This window comes from Panulirus ornatus, chromosome 43 (assembly GCF_036320965.1).
Source record: "Panulirus ornatus isolate Po-2019 chromosome 43, ASM3632096v1, whole genome shotgun sequence".
Classification (NCBI taxonomy): Eukaryota; Metazoa; Arthropoda; class Malacostraca; order Decapoda; family Palinuridae; genus Panulirus; species Panulirus ornatus.
In genome coordinates, this window is record NC_092266.1 from 8,657,688 (window position 1) to 8,677,375 (window position 19,688).

Consider the following 19,688-nt stretch of genomic DNA (forward strand, 5'->3'; position numbering starts at 1 on the left):
GGTCAGACCCCATCTTGTTTTTGTAGTTAACCTCCCTTGCAAAGCAATCAACACACTTTTCACATATGTTTATATTACTTACAGTTATAGATTATTATAGCTTCCAGGTTAATTGTTGTGCAGGTTGCTTAGAGATTCATATTGCAAAGTGTAAGTTTCCTTACTGCAGTTTTTTGCATCTTTCACCAAAACCAATATTGTTTATATTTCTGAAAAAGATGCTGATAACTTTGTAATTTACACTGTAACTGTGTAGATATATGAGGTTTTATAATTTAGCATTTGCTATTCTGATGTACATGTAAGACATGTTTAACATGTCAAGTTTCAGTGACTGATTCTTATTAGACAAGCTCTTAATGTTTCATTGTACTAAAATTATTGTTTTTGCTTAGGTATACATCACCATGAATTACAGACTTTGGACAGACAACATCATGATCATTTCCTTAGTCAATTTATTAATGATATTTCTTTTTCTGAAACAGATATCCAGCAAGAGCGTTCGTGGGTGATACATTTACCTACTTTGCGGGGATGACTTTTGCAGTAGTAGCAATCATTGGTCACTTTAGCAAAACAGTCCTACTATTTTTTCTACCACAGATATTCAACTTTATATACTCTGTTCCTCAGTTGTTTCATTTTGTACCTTGCCCAAGACATCGGTTACCAAGGTAAGTCGGTATAGTCACAGATATGGGAGTGTCTTGTTGGGTGTGTGTGTGTGTAATTACCCATGTGTACCATACAGGTGTGGAAGTTTACACTTGTGTGGCCCCATATCTTGAACTTTCTATAATATCTTACAAATTTTTTAACTCCTTTATGCTGCCCAGACTCTAGCCTTTCCATGAAACTCAGCTTTCTGAAGTCATGTACCTTCTCTATTAGTTCTTTTTATTTCTTTAAGTGTGGTACCAAACTTATTTTATTTACTTGCAATTACCCGAGAACCAATTCCTTTGAAGAAATCCTGGTGTTACCTTAGACCTCTGTAAAGGCACCTACAGCCCAAGGCTGTGCTACTTTGACTTGCAGGGAAATGTAGACTCCTTTAGAGTGAAAAGTTCTTCGATGAGACTGTACTCCTAGTGATACAGCCTCGCCAGACACAAGTAGGTGGAGTCTGGTAACACTCGAGAAACATATTATAGTTTTGGCTTAATGTAGGACATGAACAGCTTTGTGGATAATTTACATCTATGCACTTGTGGAAACCTCTTTATGCAGTATGGAAAAGGGTTTTACACTTGTGGGACCCCATCTTGTAATTTCTTTCATCATGAAATATATGAAACTTACGGATAAGGTCTGCACATACATGTTTCTCTCTTGGTCTGTTCCATGTACTTACCACTTTGTTACTAAAGTTAGTTATCTCATTTGTGGTCTGTCTTACAAGTATGAGAAATATTTTTTAGGGTTATTCCAACTCACTTTTGGCAAAGATGCACTAACCTTTACATATCCTTTTTGAATGACCTAAGGATTTTCAGAGCCACTCACTCATTCTTTGGGGGTGATGTCATTGACTTATATCCTCCTGGCAATTCAGAACTAACAGCTTTCCCAGGATCATTTGCAATAGGGTGTGCAGCAAACTTCTGCAGCCATCTGCCAGCTTTTTTTATCAGTCAGTATCTTTTTCTTTCATTTTATTTCCTTACTCATCTGAAGCATCTGGAGTAAACCATGGAAAGATCTGTGGAACTTGGTTATGGATGGGAAGCTGTGGTGTCAGTGCATTACACAAAACAGCTAGAGAATGGATGTGAGTGGATGTGGCCTTACTTTGTCTGTTCCCAATGCTGCCTCACTGATGCGGGAAATGACGATAAAGTATGAGAAAAATGTGTTTTTCTTATTCTTATTTACCATAGTGTAGTAGATGATTGTTTTTTAGTGATATATATACAGTAGTATTGCAAGACAGCAACAAAGCAAAATAGATAAATAATAAAAAATTGTAAGAATTCAATTTGTAGGTTCTTTGGTACCATCATTAGTTTTGAGGTGATGTTTTTTGTTAAGATTGGAGTTATTGAGTGATCAGCAGTAGTTTTCATGATACTTTCTTCCTCTGAGTGTTTCACCTTTCTTCTTTGTTTCTTTTACCAGAGTATATGTGGTAACATTTGAAGAATTCATTTGGATGGTTCATTAATAAAACCAGTAGACTTTGAATAATGATTTATGGAAACATTGGAACTACTGACTAAATAACTGTTAGTATCATGAAGAAGGCATATGATAAGAGATGATAGAGATGCTCTGTGGAAGGTATTAAGAATATATGGTGTGGGAGGCAATTTGTTAGAAGCAGTGAAAAGTATTTATCGAGGATGTAAGGCATGTGTACGTGTAGGAAGAGAGGAAAGTGATTGGTTCTCAGTGAATGTAGGTTTGCGGCAGGGGTGTGTGATGTCTCCATGGTTGTTTAATTTGTTTATGGATGGGGTTGCTAGGGAGGTAAATGCAAGAGTTTTGGAAAGAGGGGCAAGTATGCAGTCTTTTGTGAATGAGAGAGCTTGGGAAGTGAGTCAGTTGTTGTTTGCTGATAATACAGCTCTAGTGGCTGATTTGTGTGAGAAACTGCAGAAGCTGGTGACTGAGTTTGGTAAAGTGTGTGAAAGAAGAAAGCTGAGAGTAAATGTGAATAAGAGCAAGGTTATTTGGTACAGTTGGATTGAGGGACAAGTCAGTTGGGAGATAAGTTTGAATGGAGAAAAACTGGAGGAAGTGAAGTGTTTTAGATATCTGGGAGTGGATTTGGCAGCCGGTGGAACCATGGAAGTGGAAGTGAATCATAGGGTGGGGGAGGGGGCGAAAGTTCTGGGAGCGTTGAAGAATGTGTGGAAGTCGAGAACATTATCTTGGAAAGCAAAAATGGGTATGTTTGAAGGAATAGTGGTTCCAACAGTGTTATATGGTTGCGAGGCGTGGGCTATAGATAGGGTTGGTTTCGAGGCGTGGGCTATAGATAGAGTTGTGCGGAGGAGGGTGGATGTGATGGAAATAGATGTTTGAGGACAATATGTGGTGTGAGGTGGTTTGATCGAGTAAGTAATAATAGGGTAAGAGAGATGTGTGGTAATAAAAAGAGTGTGGTTGAGAGAGCAGAAGAGGGTGTTTTGAAATGGTTTGGTCACATGGAGAGAATGAGTGAGGAAAGATTGATCAAGAGGATATATGTGTCAGAGGTGGAGGGAACGAGGAGAAGTGGGAGACTAAATTGGAGGTGGAAAGATGGAGTGAAAAAGATTTTGAGTGATCGGGGCCTGAACATGCAGGAGGGTTAAAGGCGTGTAAGGAATAGAGTGAATAGGAAAAATGTGGTATACTGGGGTCGATGTGCTGTCAGTGGATTGAACCAGGGCATGTGAAGTGGCTGGGGTAAACCGTGGAAAGTTCTGTGGGGCCTGGATGTGGAAAGTGAGCTGTGGTTTTGGTGCATTATACATGACAGCTAGAGGCGGAGTGTGAATGAATGTGGCCTTTGTTGTCTTTTCCTAGCGCTACCTTGCGCACATGTGGGGGGAGGGTGTTGCTATTTCATGTGTGGCTGTGTGGCAATGGGAAGGAATAAAGGCAGACAGTATGAATTATGTACATGTGTATATATGTATATGTCTGTGTGTATATATATATGTAAACGTTGAGATGTATAGGTATGTCTCTGTGCGTGTGTGGACGTGTATGTATATACATGTGTATGTGGGTGGGTTGGGCCATTCTTTCGTCTGTTTCCTTGCGCTACCTCGCTAACACGGGAGACAGCAACAAAGTAGAATAAATAAAAAATAAAATAGATAAATTAATATCATGACAGTGTTGTACAGTTGTGTCTTTGCCATTACCAGGACATCAGATTTGTCACTGTGCTATCTTTCATTTATGTTGTTTTTTTAATTTTGTATTTTTTTCAAACTTGTTTGCATTTTCCTATATTCACAAGTTAGTACCAGGAACAAATGAAGAAAGGTCTCATTCCTGTACATCCATTCTTTAGCTGTCATGTGTAATGCACCAAAGCCATAGACCCCTATCCATAACCAGGCTGCAAAGACTTTTCTGTGGTTTCTCCCAGCTGCTTCACATGCTCTGGTTCAGGCATTAACAGCGCATCACCCCATGTGTACTACATCGCTTTTGTTCACTCTATCCTGTGCATGCTGTTTACCCTCCTGCTTGTCCAGGCCCCAAAGGACTTAAATCTTTTACTATATCTTTTTGTCTCCAATTTGTCTTCTTCAAGTCTGTTTCTGACGCATATATCAGTTTTGCGTATCTGTACATATTTGTGACTTCCTGAGGTCCTCAGTCTTTTGCTCTCACCTGTAACCCCAGCTGAATCTTATGTAATATCCCACTGCTTAAGCAGCTTGGACCTTCAAAAATCTTGACATTTTTATTTTTACATTGTACTGCCATAAAGAAACCACAGTATTACATATTTTGCCTTACTCTTTTGATCCTCGTTTTTACCTTCCCACTTCCTGAAGAAAAACTTCATTATTTAGAAAAACTTTATTATTTATCCATATTCTTTCTCAGTATGTTGATACCACTTACACAATACTGGACTCTGCCTCCTTAAGGTTAGGCCACAAATGGAGAGTCTCCCTTGACAAAGTTATATCACCAGAGTACAATTTTGTTAAAGAATCTTATTCCCAAGGAGTTCATCTTCTCCCTGCTTCTGAATGTAATGCAGCCTTGAAGCTGAAAGAGCACCTGGAGAAGAAGGGGTCTTTGAGGATATGAATAATGTTTTGTGTATGACTCAATTGTAATTGTACTTCTTATTTGTTTGTGATTCTTCCCCTGCTTCATTTCTAAATTTATGAAATCCATTTACAGTATGCTGGTTCATTCTTTTGTAACTATGGTTTTATGAATCATGTGAGTAGCAGATACCAAGTAAAACCTTTCATAATTTTTCGATTCCTTTTTAATGTAGGTACCTGGCAAAGGAAGACAAACTGGAACCCAGTGTTGCTGAATTTAAAGCAGATGAAATTAAAAAACCTCTCCTGGTTGTTCTTCGAATTTTAACAAGGCTAGGTCTTGCACACCTGGAAGAGGGTATTGGGGAAGATGGTGAAATGTGTCGAGTAAATAATTTGACTCTTATCAACTTGGTGTTAATGAACCTTGGTCCACAACATGAGGCTAGTCTCACCACCAAATTACTGGTGCTACAGATTTTATGTTCTGGTTTAGCATTTTTTATACGATATCCTTTAGCTAACATGTTCTTTTGAAATAATTCATGTATAGTATATATCTTTTTCTTTCTTTCAAACTATTCGCCATTTCCCGCATTAGCAAGGTAGCGTTAAGAATAGAGAACTGGGCCTTTGAGGGAATATCCTCACCTGGCCCCCTTCTTTGTTCCTTCTTTTGGAAAATTAAAAAAAAATAATCCTGACCTGACCCCCTTCTCTGTTCCTTCTTTTGGAAAAATAAAAAAAACAAGAGGGGGAGGATTTCCAGCCACCCGTTCCTCCCCTTTTAGTCGTCTTCTACGACATGCAGGGAATACGTGGGGAAGTATTCTTTCTCCCCTATCCCAGGGATAATATATATATATATATATATACATATATATATATATATATATTATATATATATATATATATATTATATATACGCTACCTCGCAAACGCGGGACAGCGCAAAGCAAAATAAACAAAAATAAATAAATATATATATATATTCTTTCGTCTGTTTCCTTGCGCTACCTCGCTAATTTGGGAGACAGCGACAAAGTATAATGAATGAATATATATATATGACAGGGAGATAAAAGGTAAATGTAAATAATATATCAGAGCGTGGGAAGTGAGTCAGTTATTGTTCGCTGATGATACAGCGCTGGTGGCTGATTCATGTGAGAAACTGCAGAAGCTGGTGACTGAGTTTGGTAAAGTGTGTGAGAGAAGAAAGTTGAGAGTAAATGTGAATAAGAGCAAGGTTATTAGGTACAGTAGGGTTGAGGACCAAGTCAATTGGGAGGTAAGTTTGAATGGAGAAAAACTGGAGGAAGTGAAGTGTTTTAGATATCTGGGAGTGGATTTGGCAGCGGATGGAACCATGGAAGTGGAAGTGAATCATAGGGTGGGGGAGGGGGCAAAAATTCTGGTAGCGTTGAAGAATGTGTGGAAGTTGAGAACATTATCTCGGAAAGCAAAAATGGGTATGTTTGAAGGAATAGTGGTTCCAACAATGTTGTATGGTTGCGAGGCGTGGGCTATGGATAGAGTTGTGCGCGGGAGGGTGGATGTGCTAGAAATGAGATGTTGGAGGACAATATGTGGTGTGAGGTGGTTTGATCGAGTAAGTAATAATAGGGTAAGAGAGATGTGTGGTAATAAAAAGAGTGTGGTTGAGAGAGCAGAAGAGGGTGTTTTGAAATGGTTTGGTCACATGGAGAGAATGAATGAGGAAAGATTGATCAAGAGGATATATGTGTCAGAGGTGGAGGGAACGAGGAGAAGTGGGAGACTAAATTGGAGGTGGAAAGATGGAGTGAAAAAGATTTTGAGTGATCGGGGCCTGAACATGCAGGAGGGTTAAAGGCGTGTAAGGAATAGAGTGAATAGGAAAAATGTGGTATACTGGGGTCGATGTGCTGTCAGTGGATTGAACCAGGGCATGTGAAGTGTCTGGGGTAAACCGTGGAAAGTTCTGTGGGGCCTGGATGTGGAAAGGGAGCTGTGGTTTTGGTGCATTATACATGACAGCTAGAGACGGAGTGTGAATGAATGTGGCCTTTGTTGTCTTTTCCTAGCGCTACCTTGCGCACATGTGGGGGGAGGGTGTTGCTATTTCATGTGTGGCTGTGTGGCGATGGGAAGGAATAAAGGCAGACAGTATGAATTATGTACATGTGTATATATGTATATGTCTGTGTGTATATATATATGTAAACGTTGAGATGTATAGGTATGTCTCTGTGCGTGTGTGGACGTGTATGTATATACATGTGTATGTGGGTGGGTTGGGCCATTCTTTCGTCTGTTTCCTTGCGCTACCTCGCTAACACGGGAGACAGCAACAAAGTAGAATAAATAAAAAATAAAATAGATAAATTAATATCATGACAGTGTTGTACAGTTGTGTCTTTGCCATTACCAGGACATCAGATTTGTCACTGTGCTATCTTTCATTTATGTTGTTTTTTTAATTTTGTATTTTTTTCAAACTTGTTTGCATTTTCCTATATTCACAAGTTAGTACCAGGAACAAATGAAGAAAGGTCTCATTCCTTTACATCCATTCTTTAGCTGTCATGTGTAATGCACCAAAGCCATAGACCCCTATCCATAACCAGGCTGCAAAGACTTTTCTGTGGTTTCTCCCAGCTGCTTCACATGCTCTGGTTCAGGCATTAACAGCGCATCACCCCATGTGTACTACATCGCTTTTGTTCACTCTATCCTGTGCATGCTGTTTACCCTCCTGCTTGTCCAGGCCCCAAAGGACTTAAATCTTTTACTATATCTTTTTGTCTCCAATTTGTCTTCTTCAAGTCTGTTTCTGACGCATATATCAGTTTTGCGTATCTGTACATATTTGTGACTTCCTGAGGTCCTCAGTCTTTTGCTCTCACCTGTAACCCCAGCTGAATCTTATGTGATATCCCACTGCTTAAGCAGCTTGGACCTTCAAAAATCTTGACATTTTTATTTTTACATTGTACTGCCATAAAGAAACCACAGTATTACATATTTTGCCTTACTCTTTTGATCCTCATTTTTACCTTCCCACTTCCTGAAGAAAAACTTCATTATTTAGAAAAACTTCATTATTTATCCATATTCTTTCTCAGTATGTTGATACCACTTACACAATACTGGACTCTGCCTCCTTAAGGTTAGGCCACAAATGGAGAGTCTCCCTTGAAAAAGTTATATCACCAGAGTACAATTTTGTTAAAGAATCTTATTCCCAAGGAGTTCATCTTCTCCCTGCTTCTGAATGTAATGCAGCCTTGAAGCTGAAAGAGCACCTGGAGAAGAAGGGGTCTTTGAGGATATGAATAATGTTTTGTGTATGACTCAATTGTAATTGTACTTCTTATTTGTTTGTGATTCTTCCCCTGCTTCATTTCTAAATTTATGAAATCCATTTACAGTATGCTGGTTCATTCTTTTGTAACTATGGTTTTATGAATCATGTGAGTAGCAGATACCAAGTAAAACCTTTCATAATTTTTCGATTCCTTTTTAATGTAGGTACGTGGCAAAGGAAGACAAACTGGAACCCAGTGTTGCTGAATTTAAAGCAGATGAAATTAAAAAACCTCTCCTGGTTGTTCTTCGAATTTTAACAAGGCTAGGTCTTGCACACCTGGAAGAGGGTATTGGGGAAGATGGTGAAATGTGTCGAGTAAATAATTTGACTCTTATCAACTTGGTGTTAATGAACCTTGGTCCACAACATGAGGCTAGTCTCACCACCAAATTACTGGTGCTACAGATTTTATGTTCTGGTTTAGCATTTTTTATACGATATCCTTTAGCTAACATGTTCTTTTGAAATAATTCATGTATAGTATATATCTTTTTCTTTCTTTCAAACTATTCGCCATTTCCCGCATTAGCAAGGTAGCGTTAAGAACAGAGAACTGGGCCTTTGAGGGAATATCCTCACCTGGCCCCCTTCTCTGTTCCTTCTTTTGGAAAATTAAAAAAAAATAATCCTGACCTGACCCCCTTCTCTGTTCCTTCTTTTGGAAAAATAAAAAAAACAAGAGGGGGAGGATTTCCAGCCACCCGTTCCCTCCCCTTTTAGTCGTCTTCTACGACATGCAGGGAATACGTGGGAAGTATTCTTTCTCCCCTGTCCCAGGGATAATATATATATATATATATATATATATATATGCGCTACCTCGCAAACGCGGGACAGCGACAAAGCAAAATAAACAAAAATAAATAAATATATATATATATATATATTCTTTCGTCTGTTTCCTTGCGCTACCTCGCTAATGTGGGAGACAGCGACAAAGTATAATGAATGAATATATATATATATGACAGGGAGATAAAAGGTAAATGTAAATAATATATCAGAGCGTGGGAAGTGAGTCAGTTGTTGTTCGCTGATGATACAGCGCTGGTGGCTGATTCATGTGAGAAACTGCAGAAGCTGGTGACTGAGTTTGGTAAAGTGTGTGAGAGAAGAAAGTTGAGAGTAAATGTGAATAAGAGCAAGGTTATTAGGTACAGTAGGGTTGAGGACCAAGTCAGTTGGGAGGTAAGTTTGAATGGAGAAAAACTGGAGGAAGTGAAGTGTTTTAGATATCTGGGAGTGGATTTGGCAGCGGATGGAACCATGGAAGTGGAAGTGAATCATAGGGTGGGGGAGGGGGCAAAAATTCTGGTAGCGTTGAAGAATGTGTGGAAGTTGAGAACATTATCTCGGAAAGCAAAAATGGGTATGTTTGAAGGAATAGTGGTTCCAACAATGTTGTATGGTTGCGAGGCGTGGGCTTATGGATAGAGTTGTGCGCGGGAGGGTGGATGTGCTAGAAATGAGATGTTGGAGGACAATATGTGGTGTGAGGTGGTTTGATCGAGTAAGTAATAATAGGGTAAGAGAGATGTGTGGTAATAAAAAGAGTGTGGTTGAGAGAGCAGAAGAGGGTGTTTTGAAATGGTTTGGGCACATGGAGAGAATGAGTGAGGAAAGATTGACCAAGAAGATATATGTGTCAGAGGTGGAGGGAACGAGGAGAAGTGGGAGACCAAATTGGAGGTGAAAAGATGGAGTGAAAAAGATTTTGAGTGATCGGGGCCTGAACATGCAGGAGGGTGAAAGGCGTGCAAGGAATAGAGTGAATTGGAACGATATGGTATACCAGGGCCGACGTGCTGTCAGTGGATTGAACCAGGGCATGTGAAGCGTCTGGGGTAAACCATGGAAAATTGTGTGGGGCCTGGATGTGGAAAGGGAGCTGTGGTTTCGGTGCATTATTACATGACAGCTAGAGACTGAGTGTGAACGAGTGGGGCCTTTGTTGTCTTTTCCTAGCACTACCTCGCACACATGAGGGGGGAGGGGGTTGTTATTACATGTGTGGCGGGGTGGCGATGGGAATGAATAAAGGCAGACAGTATGAATTATGTACACGTGTATATATGTATATGTCTGTGCGTGTATATACATGTATACGTTGAGATGTATAGGTATGTATATTTGCGTGTGTGGATGTGTATGTATATACATGTGTATGTGGGTGGGTTGGGCCATTCTTTCGTCTGTTTCCTTGCACTAACGCGGGAGACAGCGACAAAGCAAAATAAATTTTTTTTTTTTTTTACGGTCTCCCGCGTTTGGGAGGTAGCGCAAGGAAACAGACGAAAGAAATGGCCCAACCCACCCCCATACACATGTATATACATACGTCCACACACGCAAATATACATACCTACACAGCTTTCCATGGTTTACCCCAGACGCTTCACATGCCTTGATTCAATCCACTGACAGCACGTCAACCCCGGTATACCACATCGCTCCAATTCACTCTATTCCTTGCCCTCCTTTTACCCTCCTGTATGTTCAGGCCCCGATCACACAAAATCTTTTTCACTCCATCTTTCCACCTCCAATTTGGTCTCCCTCTTCTCCTCGTTCCCTCCACCTCCGACACATATATCCTCTTGGTCAATCTTTCCTCACTCATTCTCTCCATGTGCCCAAACCATTTCAAAGCACCCTCTTCTGCTCTCTCAACCACGCTCTTTTTATTTCCACACATCTCTCTTACCCTTACGTTACTTACTCGATCAAACCACCTCACACCACACATTGTCCTCAAACATCTCATTTCCAGCACATCCATCCTCCTGCACAACTCTATCCATAGCCCACGCCTCGCAACCATACAACATTGTTGGAACCACTATTCCTTCAAACATACCCATTTTTGCTTTCCGAGATAATGTTCTCGACTTCCACACATTCTTCAAGGCTCCCAGAATTTTCGCCCCCTCCCCCACCCTATGATTCACTTCCGCTTCCATGGTTCCATCCGCTGCCAGATCCACTCCCAGATATCTAAAACACTTCACTTCCTCCAGTTTTTCTCCATTCAAACTCACCTCCCAATTGACTTGACCCTCAACCCTACTGTACCTAATAACCTTGCTCTTATTCACATTTACTCTTAACTTTCTTCTTTCACACACTTTACCAAACTCAGTCACCAGCTTCTGCAGTTTCTCACATGAATCAGCCACCAGCGCTGTATCATCAGCGAACAGCAACTGACTCACTTCCCAAGCTCTCTCATCCCCAACAGACTTCATACTTGCCCCTCTTTCCAAAACTCTTGCATTCACCTCCCTAACAACCCCATCCATTAACAGATTAAACAACCATGGAGACATCACACACCCCTGCCGCAAACCTACATTCACTGAGAACCAATCACTTTCCTCTCTTCCTACACGTACACATGCCTTACATCCTCGATAAAAACTTTTCACTGCTTCTAACAACTTTCCTCCCACACCATATATTCTTAATACCTTCCACAGAGCATCTCTATCAACTCTATCATATGCCTTCTCCAGATCCATAAATGCTACATACAAATCCATTTGCTTTTCTAAGTATTTCTCATACATTCTTCAAAGCAAACACCTGATCCACACATCCTCTACCACTTCTGAAACCACACTGCTCTTCCCCAATCTGATGCTCTGTACATGCCTTCACCCTCTCAATCAATACCCTCCCATATAATTTACCAGGAATACTCAACAAACTTATACCTCTGTAATTTGATATAATAAATATATCAGAAACTCCATACCTTTTATTTTTCTGTACTTTCTTATATCTTTGTTTTCAAAATATGGTTTGCTTAGATCTGCTTTTCTTCTGTTCTTTTTTGGATGTATATAAGAGTGAGATTTCCAGTGAATATATTAGTAAGCAATAATTTCCTATGAAAATACCATACAGAATTCTATGGTTGCTGAAAATAAGGACTCTTTTAAGGAGAGAATTTTGCCAGTCAAATATATCCTAACTATTAGTCTTTGTATAATCGTATAATGAAAAACTTAATATCATTTTTATTGAATCAAAATAAGTATGGGTGCATAATATGTATAAAGACTTTAAAAAGAAACATATATATTAACGCATTAGTGTTGTCATTGAACATTTTGTATAAATATGTATGTTTGAATATTTATCTTGTTAAATAAATGTATGCTGGTTGAGAATTTTGTAGATTTTGAAATTCAGGGAACTGAATTATACTTTGATGTATATATGTTTTATGTACTCTGTTTTAATGCATAAATCTGTTGGCAAAATTTGTGTATATTTATTCATTCATCATATAGTATCAAGAATTGCATGATTTGTGATACAAGAAATGCCCACTTTGTCATAAAATCTATTTCTCTATCTGTCCATTTATATCTCTGATGCCTATTTCCCTTCTGGAACTCCCTTAACGGGGTAGCCACAGCAAGAGTCTCTATAACTGGTGAACTTCAGCTGCTTCTTAGCCTTTGGTGTCTCACCATTAACACACCAGTGGCAGAAGGCAACTCTTGTGCAGTGTTTTCAGGGGCTCCTATATAATGTTCCTATCAACTACTTCAACCTAATGTATCTGCTAAATGCTCAAACCTACTACTTCCGCTTAATGCTCCAACCAACTACGTTTACTTAGTGCTCCCGAACTAATGCTCCTGTCTATCACTTCTACCTATTTTTTCTACCAAATGCTCCTGTCAAATGCTTACCTAATACTATTTATTGCTCCAACCATATTGCCAAAGGGCAGGGCTAGCACATAATGCTCACCACAGTAAAATCTAGATTTATGAAGAATGGTTGTGTGAGTTAAATGTTGTCAAATGTCATGCGTGACAAGGAGAGACTGTATATCTGTGGACAGAATGCCAGCAGTCCATGTGTGGGTAAGGCAGAAAGAAAAGACTGCTACGTGGGTTAGAAGAGTATAAGTAATGTTATAAAACGTAAGTGAATTATGAATAACAGTATCATGCAGTATAACCTGATTATGAATGACTGGTGAGAATTACTGATAATAAATACTGTATAGTTGAGTAGTAGAAGACTACCTGTGGCATGGGGAAATAAAGTGGAAGAGCACTGGAGGGAGAGAAGTGATGGAAGAATGTTTGGAATGGTGTATGTGAGGGAGGCATGTAAGGACGGGAATGTCAAGACTTTTTGCTGTTGCCATCCCCTTCATGGGAGTTCTGAGGGAATGGGCATTAGAAATACAGATAGAGTGGTAGAAATTCTGAGGTGGACCACATTTTAGTTAAAGAGCAGAGTCAGGTTAAGGAATAAAAGAAATTTGGAGAATATAGGATGTTATACTACAAGCAAGAAACAGTTTTTTTATTTTTTTGGTATGCATGTTACATGCCATTGCATTTTTTTTATGGTATCATAAACTCAATTCTTAGTTACGCAGAGTGGGTCAAGTGCATGCAGGCATGCATCTTTTGTGGGAATAGATTTTGCAGATCTAGGGTCCCCAGCCCCAATCATCAAGGGAGGTAATAATGCACAATTCCTTGATGCATGAGACTGGGTTATAGTGATGGGTGATTTGAATGCAAAGGCGAGTAATGTGGCAGTTGAGGGAATAATTGGTATACATGGGGTGTTCAGTGTTGTAAATGGAAATGGTGAAGAGCTTGTAGATTTATGTGCTGAAAAAGGACTGTTGATTGGGAATACCTGGCTTAAAAAGAGAGATATACATAAGTATACGTATGTAAGTAGGAGAGATGGCCAGAGAGCGTTATTGGATTACGTGTTAATTGATAGGCATGAAAGAGAGACTTTTGGATATTAATGTGCTGAGAGGTGCAACTGGAGGGATGTTTGATCATTATCTTGAGGAGGCGAAGGTGAAGATTTGTAGAGGTTTTCAGAAAAGAAGAGAGAATGTTGGGGTGAAGAGAGTGGTGAGAGTAAGTGAGCTTGGGAAGGAGACTTGTGTGAGGAAGTACCAGGAGAGACTGAGTACAGAATGGAAAAAGGTGAGAACAAAGGACGTAAGGGGAGTGGGGGTTGGAATGGGATGTATTTAGGGAAGCAGTGATGGCTTGTGCAAAAGATGCTTGTGGCATGAGAAGCATGGGAGGTGGGCAGATTAGAAAGGATAGTGAGTAGTGGGATGAAGAAGTAAGATTATTAGTGAAAGAGAAGAGAGAGGCACTTGGACAATTTTTGCAGGTAAATAATGCAAATGACTGGGAGATGTATAAAAGAAAGAGGTAGGAGGTCAAGAGAAAGGTGCAAGAAGTGAAAAAGAGGGCAAATGAGAGTTGGGGTGAGAGAGTATCATTAAATTTTAAGGAGAATAAAAAGATGATTTGAAAGGAGTTAAATAAAGTGCGTAAGACAAAGGAACAAATGGGAACATAAGTAAAGGGAGCTAATAGGGAGGTGATAACAAGTAGTGGTGATGTGAGAAGGAGATGGAGTGAGTATTTTGAAGGTTTGTTGAATGTGTTTGATGATAGATTGGCATACATAGGGTGTTTTGGTCAAGGTGGTGTGCAAAGTGAGAGGGTTAGGGAGAATGATTTGGTAAACAGAGAAGAGGTAGTAAAAGCTTTGCAGAACATGAAAGCCAGCAAGGCAGCGGGTTTGGATGGTATTGCAATGGAATTTATTAAAAAAGGGGGTGACTGTATTGTTGACTGGCTGGTAAGGTTATTTAATGTATGTATGACTCATGGTGAGGTGCCTGAGGATTGGCGGAATGCTTGCATAGTGCCATCGTACAAAGGCAAAGGCAAAGTGAGTGCTCAAATTACAGAGGTATAAGTTTGTTGAGTATTCCTGGGAAATTATATGGGAGGGTATTGATTGAGAGGGTGAAGGCATGTACAGAGCATCAGATTGGGGAAGAGCAGTGTGGTTTCAGAAGTGGTAGAGAATGTGTGGATCAGGTGGTTGCTTTGAAAAATGTATGCGAGAAATACTTAGAAAAGCAAATGGATTTGTATGTAGCATTTATGGATCAGGAGAAGGCATATGATAAGAGTTGATAGGGATGCTCTGTGGAAGGTATTAAGGATAAATGGTGTGGGAGGTAAGTTGTTAGAAGCAGTGAAAAGTTTTTACTGAGGATGTAAGGCATGTGTATGTGTAAGAAGAGAGAAAGTGATTAGTTCTCAGTGAATGTTGGTTTATGGCAGGGGTGAGTGATGTCTCCATGGTTGTTTAATTTGTTTATGGATGGGGTTGTTAGGGAGGTGAATGCAAGAGTTTTGGAAAGAGGGGCAAGTCTGTTGTGGATGAGAGAGCTTGGAAAGCGAGTCAGTTGTTGTTCACTGATGATACAGCGCTGGTGGCTGATTCGGGTGAGAAACTGCAGAAGCTGGTGACTGAGTTTGGTAAAGTGTGTGAAAGAAGAAAGCTGAGAGTAAATGTGAATAAGAGCAAGGTTATTAGGTACAGTAGGGTTGAGGGGCAAGTCAATTGGGAGGTAAGTTTGAATGGAGAAAAACTGGAGGAAGTGAAGTGTTTTAGATGTCTGGGAGTGGATTTGGCAGCAGATGGAACCATGGAAGCGGAAGTAAATGATAGGGTGGGGGAGGGGGTGAAAGTTCTGGGAGCGTTGAAAAATGCATGGAAGGCAAGAACGTTATCTTGGAAAGCAAAAATGGGTATGTTTGAAGGAATAGTGGTTCCAACAATGTTATATGGTTGCAAGGCGTGGGCTATAGACAGAGTTGTGTGGAGGAGGGTGGATCTGCTGGAAATGAGATGTTTGAGGACAATATGTGGTGTGAGGTGGTTTGATTGAGTAAGTAATGAAAGGGTACGAGAGATGTGTGGTAATAAAAAAGAGTGTGTTTGAAAGAGTAGAGGAGGGTTTTGAAATGGTTTGGTCACATGGAGAGATTGAGTGGGGAAAGATTGACAAAGAGGATATATGTGTCAGAGGTGGAGGGAACGAAAAGTGGGAGACCAAATTGAAGGTGGAAAGATGGAGTGAAAAAGATTTTGAGTGATCAGGGCCTGAACATGCAGGAGGGTGCAAGGCGTGCAAGGAATAGAGTGAATTGGAACGATGTGGTATACTGGGGTCGACGTGCTGTCAATGGATTGAACCAGGGCATGTGAAGCGTCTGGGGTAAACCATGGAAAGTTTTGTGGGGCATGGATGTGGAAAGGGAGCTGTGGCTTTGGTGCATTATACATGACGGCTAGAGACTAAGTGTGAACGAATGTGGCCTTTGTTGTCTTTTCCTAGCGCTACCTCGCACACATGAGGGGGAGGGGGTTTTCATTTCATGTGTGGCGGGGTGGCGACAGGGAATGAATAAGGGCAGACAGTATGAATTATGTACATGTGTGTATATGTCTGTGTGTGTATATACATATGTATATGTTGAGATGTTTAGGTATGTATATTTGCGTGTGGATGTGTATGTATATACATGTGTATGTGGATGGGTTGGGCCATTCTTTCATCTGTTTCCTTGCGCTACCTCGCTAAAGTGGGAGACAGCGACAAATAAAAATAAAAAAAATCCTTAGGGTTAATTTCCAAACTTGTTATCCAGCATGTGAATGTTTTTTTTTTCTTTTTTTTTTTTTTTTGCTTTGTCGCTGTCTCCCGCGTTTGCGAGGTAGCGCAAGGAAACAGACGAAAGAAATGGCCCAACCCACCCCCATACACATGCCTTGATTCAATCCACTGACAGCACGTCAACCCCGGTATACCACATCGCTCCAATTCACTCTATCCTTTGCCCTCCTTTCACCCTCCTGCATGTTCAGGCCCCGATCACACAAAATCTTTTTCACTCCATCTTTCCACCTCCAATTTGGTCTCCCTCTTCTCCTCGTTCCCTCCACCTCCGACACATATATCCTCTTGGTCAATCTTTCCTCACTCATTCTCTCCATGTGACCAAACCACATCAAAACACCCTCTTCTGCTCTCTCAACCACGCTCTTTTTATTTCCACACATCTCTCTTACCCTTACCTTACTTACTCGATCAAACTACCTCACACCACACATTGTCCTCAAACATCTCATTTCCAGCACATCCATCCTCCTGCGCACAACTCTATCCATAGTCCACGCCTCACAACCATACAACATTGTTGGAACCACTATTCCTTCAAACATACCCATTTTTGCTTTCCGAGATAATGTTCTCGACTTCCACACATTCTTCAAGGCTCCCAGAATTTTCGCCCCCTCCCCCACCCTATGATCCACTTCCGCTTCCATGGTTCCATCCGCTGCCAGATCCACTCCCAGATATCTAAAACACTTCACTTCCTCCAGTTTTTCTCCATTCAAACTCACCTCCCAAATGAATTGACCCTCAACCCTACTGTACCTAATAACCTTGCTCTTATTCACATTTACTCTTCACTTTCTTCTTTCACACACTTTACCAAACTCAGTCACCAGCTTCTGCAGTTTCTCACATGATTCAGCCACCAGCGCTGTATCATCAGCGAACAACAACTGACTCACTTCCCAAGCTCTCTCATCCCCAACAGACTTCATACTTGCCCCTCTTTCCAAAACTCTTGCATTCACCTCCCTAACAACCCCATCCATAAACAAATTAAACAACCATGGAGACATCACACACCCCTGCCGCAAACCTACATTCACTGAGAACCAATCACTTTCTTCTCTTCCTACACGTACACATGCCTTACATCCTTGATAAAAACTTTTCACTGCTTGTAACAACTTGCCTCCCACACCATATATTCTTAATACCTTCCACAGAGCATCTCTATCAACTCTATCATATGCCTTCTCCAGATCCATAAATGCTACATACAAATCCATTTGTTGACTGGTTGGTAAGGTTATTTAATGTATGTATGACTCATGGTGAGGTGCCTGAGGATTGGCGGAATGCGTGCATAGTGCCATTGTACAAAGGCAAAGGGGATAAGAGTGAGTGCTCAAATTACAGAGGTATAAGTTTGTTGAGTATTCCTGGCAAATTATATGGGAGGGTATTGATTGAGAGGGTGAAGGCATGTACAGAGCATCAGATTGGGGAAGAGCAGTGTGGTTTCAGAAGTGGTAGAGGATGTGTGGATCAGGTGTTTGCTTTGAAGAATGTATGTGAGAAATACTTAGAAAAGCATGTGAATGTATGAGAATTATATTTCTGGTTACTGTGAGTTGACTTTCGAATGTTTATAGAAAAAAAATTAATACTCTTCTTTTCCTCACTCCTTCGACATTACATTTCTTGAAGTTGCATATGCTTTTATTATTTGAGTAGCTTATTATTCCACAATATTATAGAGGAACTGGTCTTAATACAGTTGGAAAGGTATATGGTTGGGCTGTGGCTGGTCACTTTGGAAGCTTAAAGGAACATTTTGTTGGTGGAGAAAAATTGGCTTTAGAATGAAAAGAGGGTGTATAGACCAGTTCTCTGAACAAAGCAGGTCGAAGAGAATTCTACCTATGCAGCAGTATTGAACATGGAAAAGCTTTAAATGAAGTAACAGTAGTAAAAAGGCACTCTGGAAATGCCTTGCTTTACAGTGTGCATGGAAAACTTGAGTGTTGTTGAGAGCTTTACGATGAGAATAATCTTCTGTCTTAGAATAAAGGATATTATGAAAGAGTGGTTTGAAATATTTGGGGTGCATCAAAAATTTCTGATTTCTGCAATGACTTTAAGATCACACCAATTTGGTATGATGACAAAATTGCCTAAGGCCATTAGCCTCAACCTCGTGAAAGAAAATGAAGGGTTTAAGGGCATAAGAAAGAGTAGATGAAAATTTTGGAAGAATGTTGAGTGAAAAGTTTAGGAAAATAAAAAATTGTACTAGAAGGAGGTGAAAAAGGAAAGAGGTTAATGCAAGACTGGAAATGTTGATGTGAGAATTAAGGAAGGGGAATTGGTGAATCAAAAAGAGGAAGTGAAAGGCAGATGGAATTAATATTTTGAAAAACTAATGAACAGGTTAGGTTAGGCAGCAGTTGTTACATGCGTGGTTACAGACAATGGAGGGAAGAGGATACAAGTGCAAGTACCTATAGCAAAAAAGGGAGGTAAAAAGGCAACAATGAGACTGAAGTTAGGAAAGGCACCTGAAGTGGATGGGATTAAGGCTGGAATGCTCATGTGTGAAGAAGAAAGTGTGATAGGCTGGATGCATTCGATGTGTAATTTAGCATGGAATCACAAAAGTTGTGCTTGGGGATGGGTTGAAAGCTACTGTTGTTCCTTTATTCAAAAGAAGAGATGCTAAGGCTGTATGTAGCAATTTTAGAGAAATAATTCTGTTATGTATCCCAAGAAAAGTGTATGCAAGAGTGTTGACAGAGTTATAGAAGTAACTGAATGCAGAATAAGTGAGGAGCAAGTGGGTTTTAGGAAAGGTAGGGATATGTGGATCAGAGTTTTGTGAAGAAAATGACAATAAAAGTTGTATGCAGCTTTTATGGATCTGGAGAAAGCATACAGCAGAGCTGCTTGAAATGCTTTATGGGATGTGTTAAGAATATATAGTATAGGGGGACAGCTGTTGGATGGTATGAAAGCCTTCTGTAGAGTAGCAAATGCATGTGTAAGAGTGGATGGAGAGTTGAGCAAAAGTTTCATAATACATGTCACCATGGCTTATTACATATATATGGGTAGA

General features: G+C 40.1%; 1 protein-coding gene across 2 annotated transcripts in view; it reads left to right on the plus strand.

Moving 5' to 3' along the window:
* Alg7 (Alg7 dolichyl-phosphate N-acetylglucosaminephosphotransferase) overlaps positions 1–11,014 on the plus strand; it is a 29,688-nt gene extending 18,674 nt beyond the window's left edge. The window contains exons 6-7 of one of the 2 annotated variants that reach the window (XM_071686901.1): positions 489–677; positions 8,244–11,014. In XM_071686901.1, coding sequence (XP_071543002.1) covers positions 489–677; positions 8,244–8,547 — 493 coding nt within the window. In that variant the 3' untranslated portion in view covers positions 8,548–11,014. Of the gene's footprint in view, positions 1–488; positions 678–4,963; positions 5,501–8,243 lie in introns of those variants that run through there. The other variant, XM_071686900.1, reaches the window with a different exon arrangement.
* Positions 11,015–19,688: the final 8,674 nt, after the last annotated feature.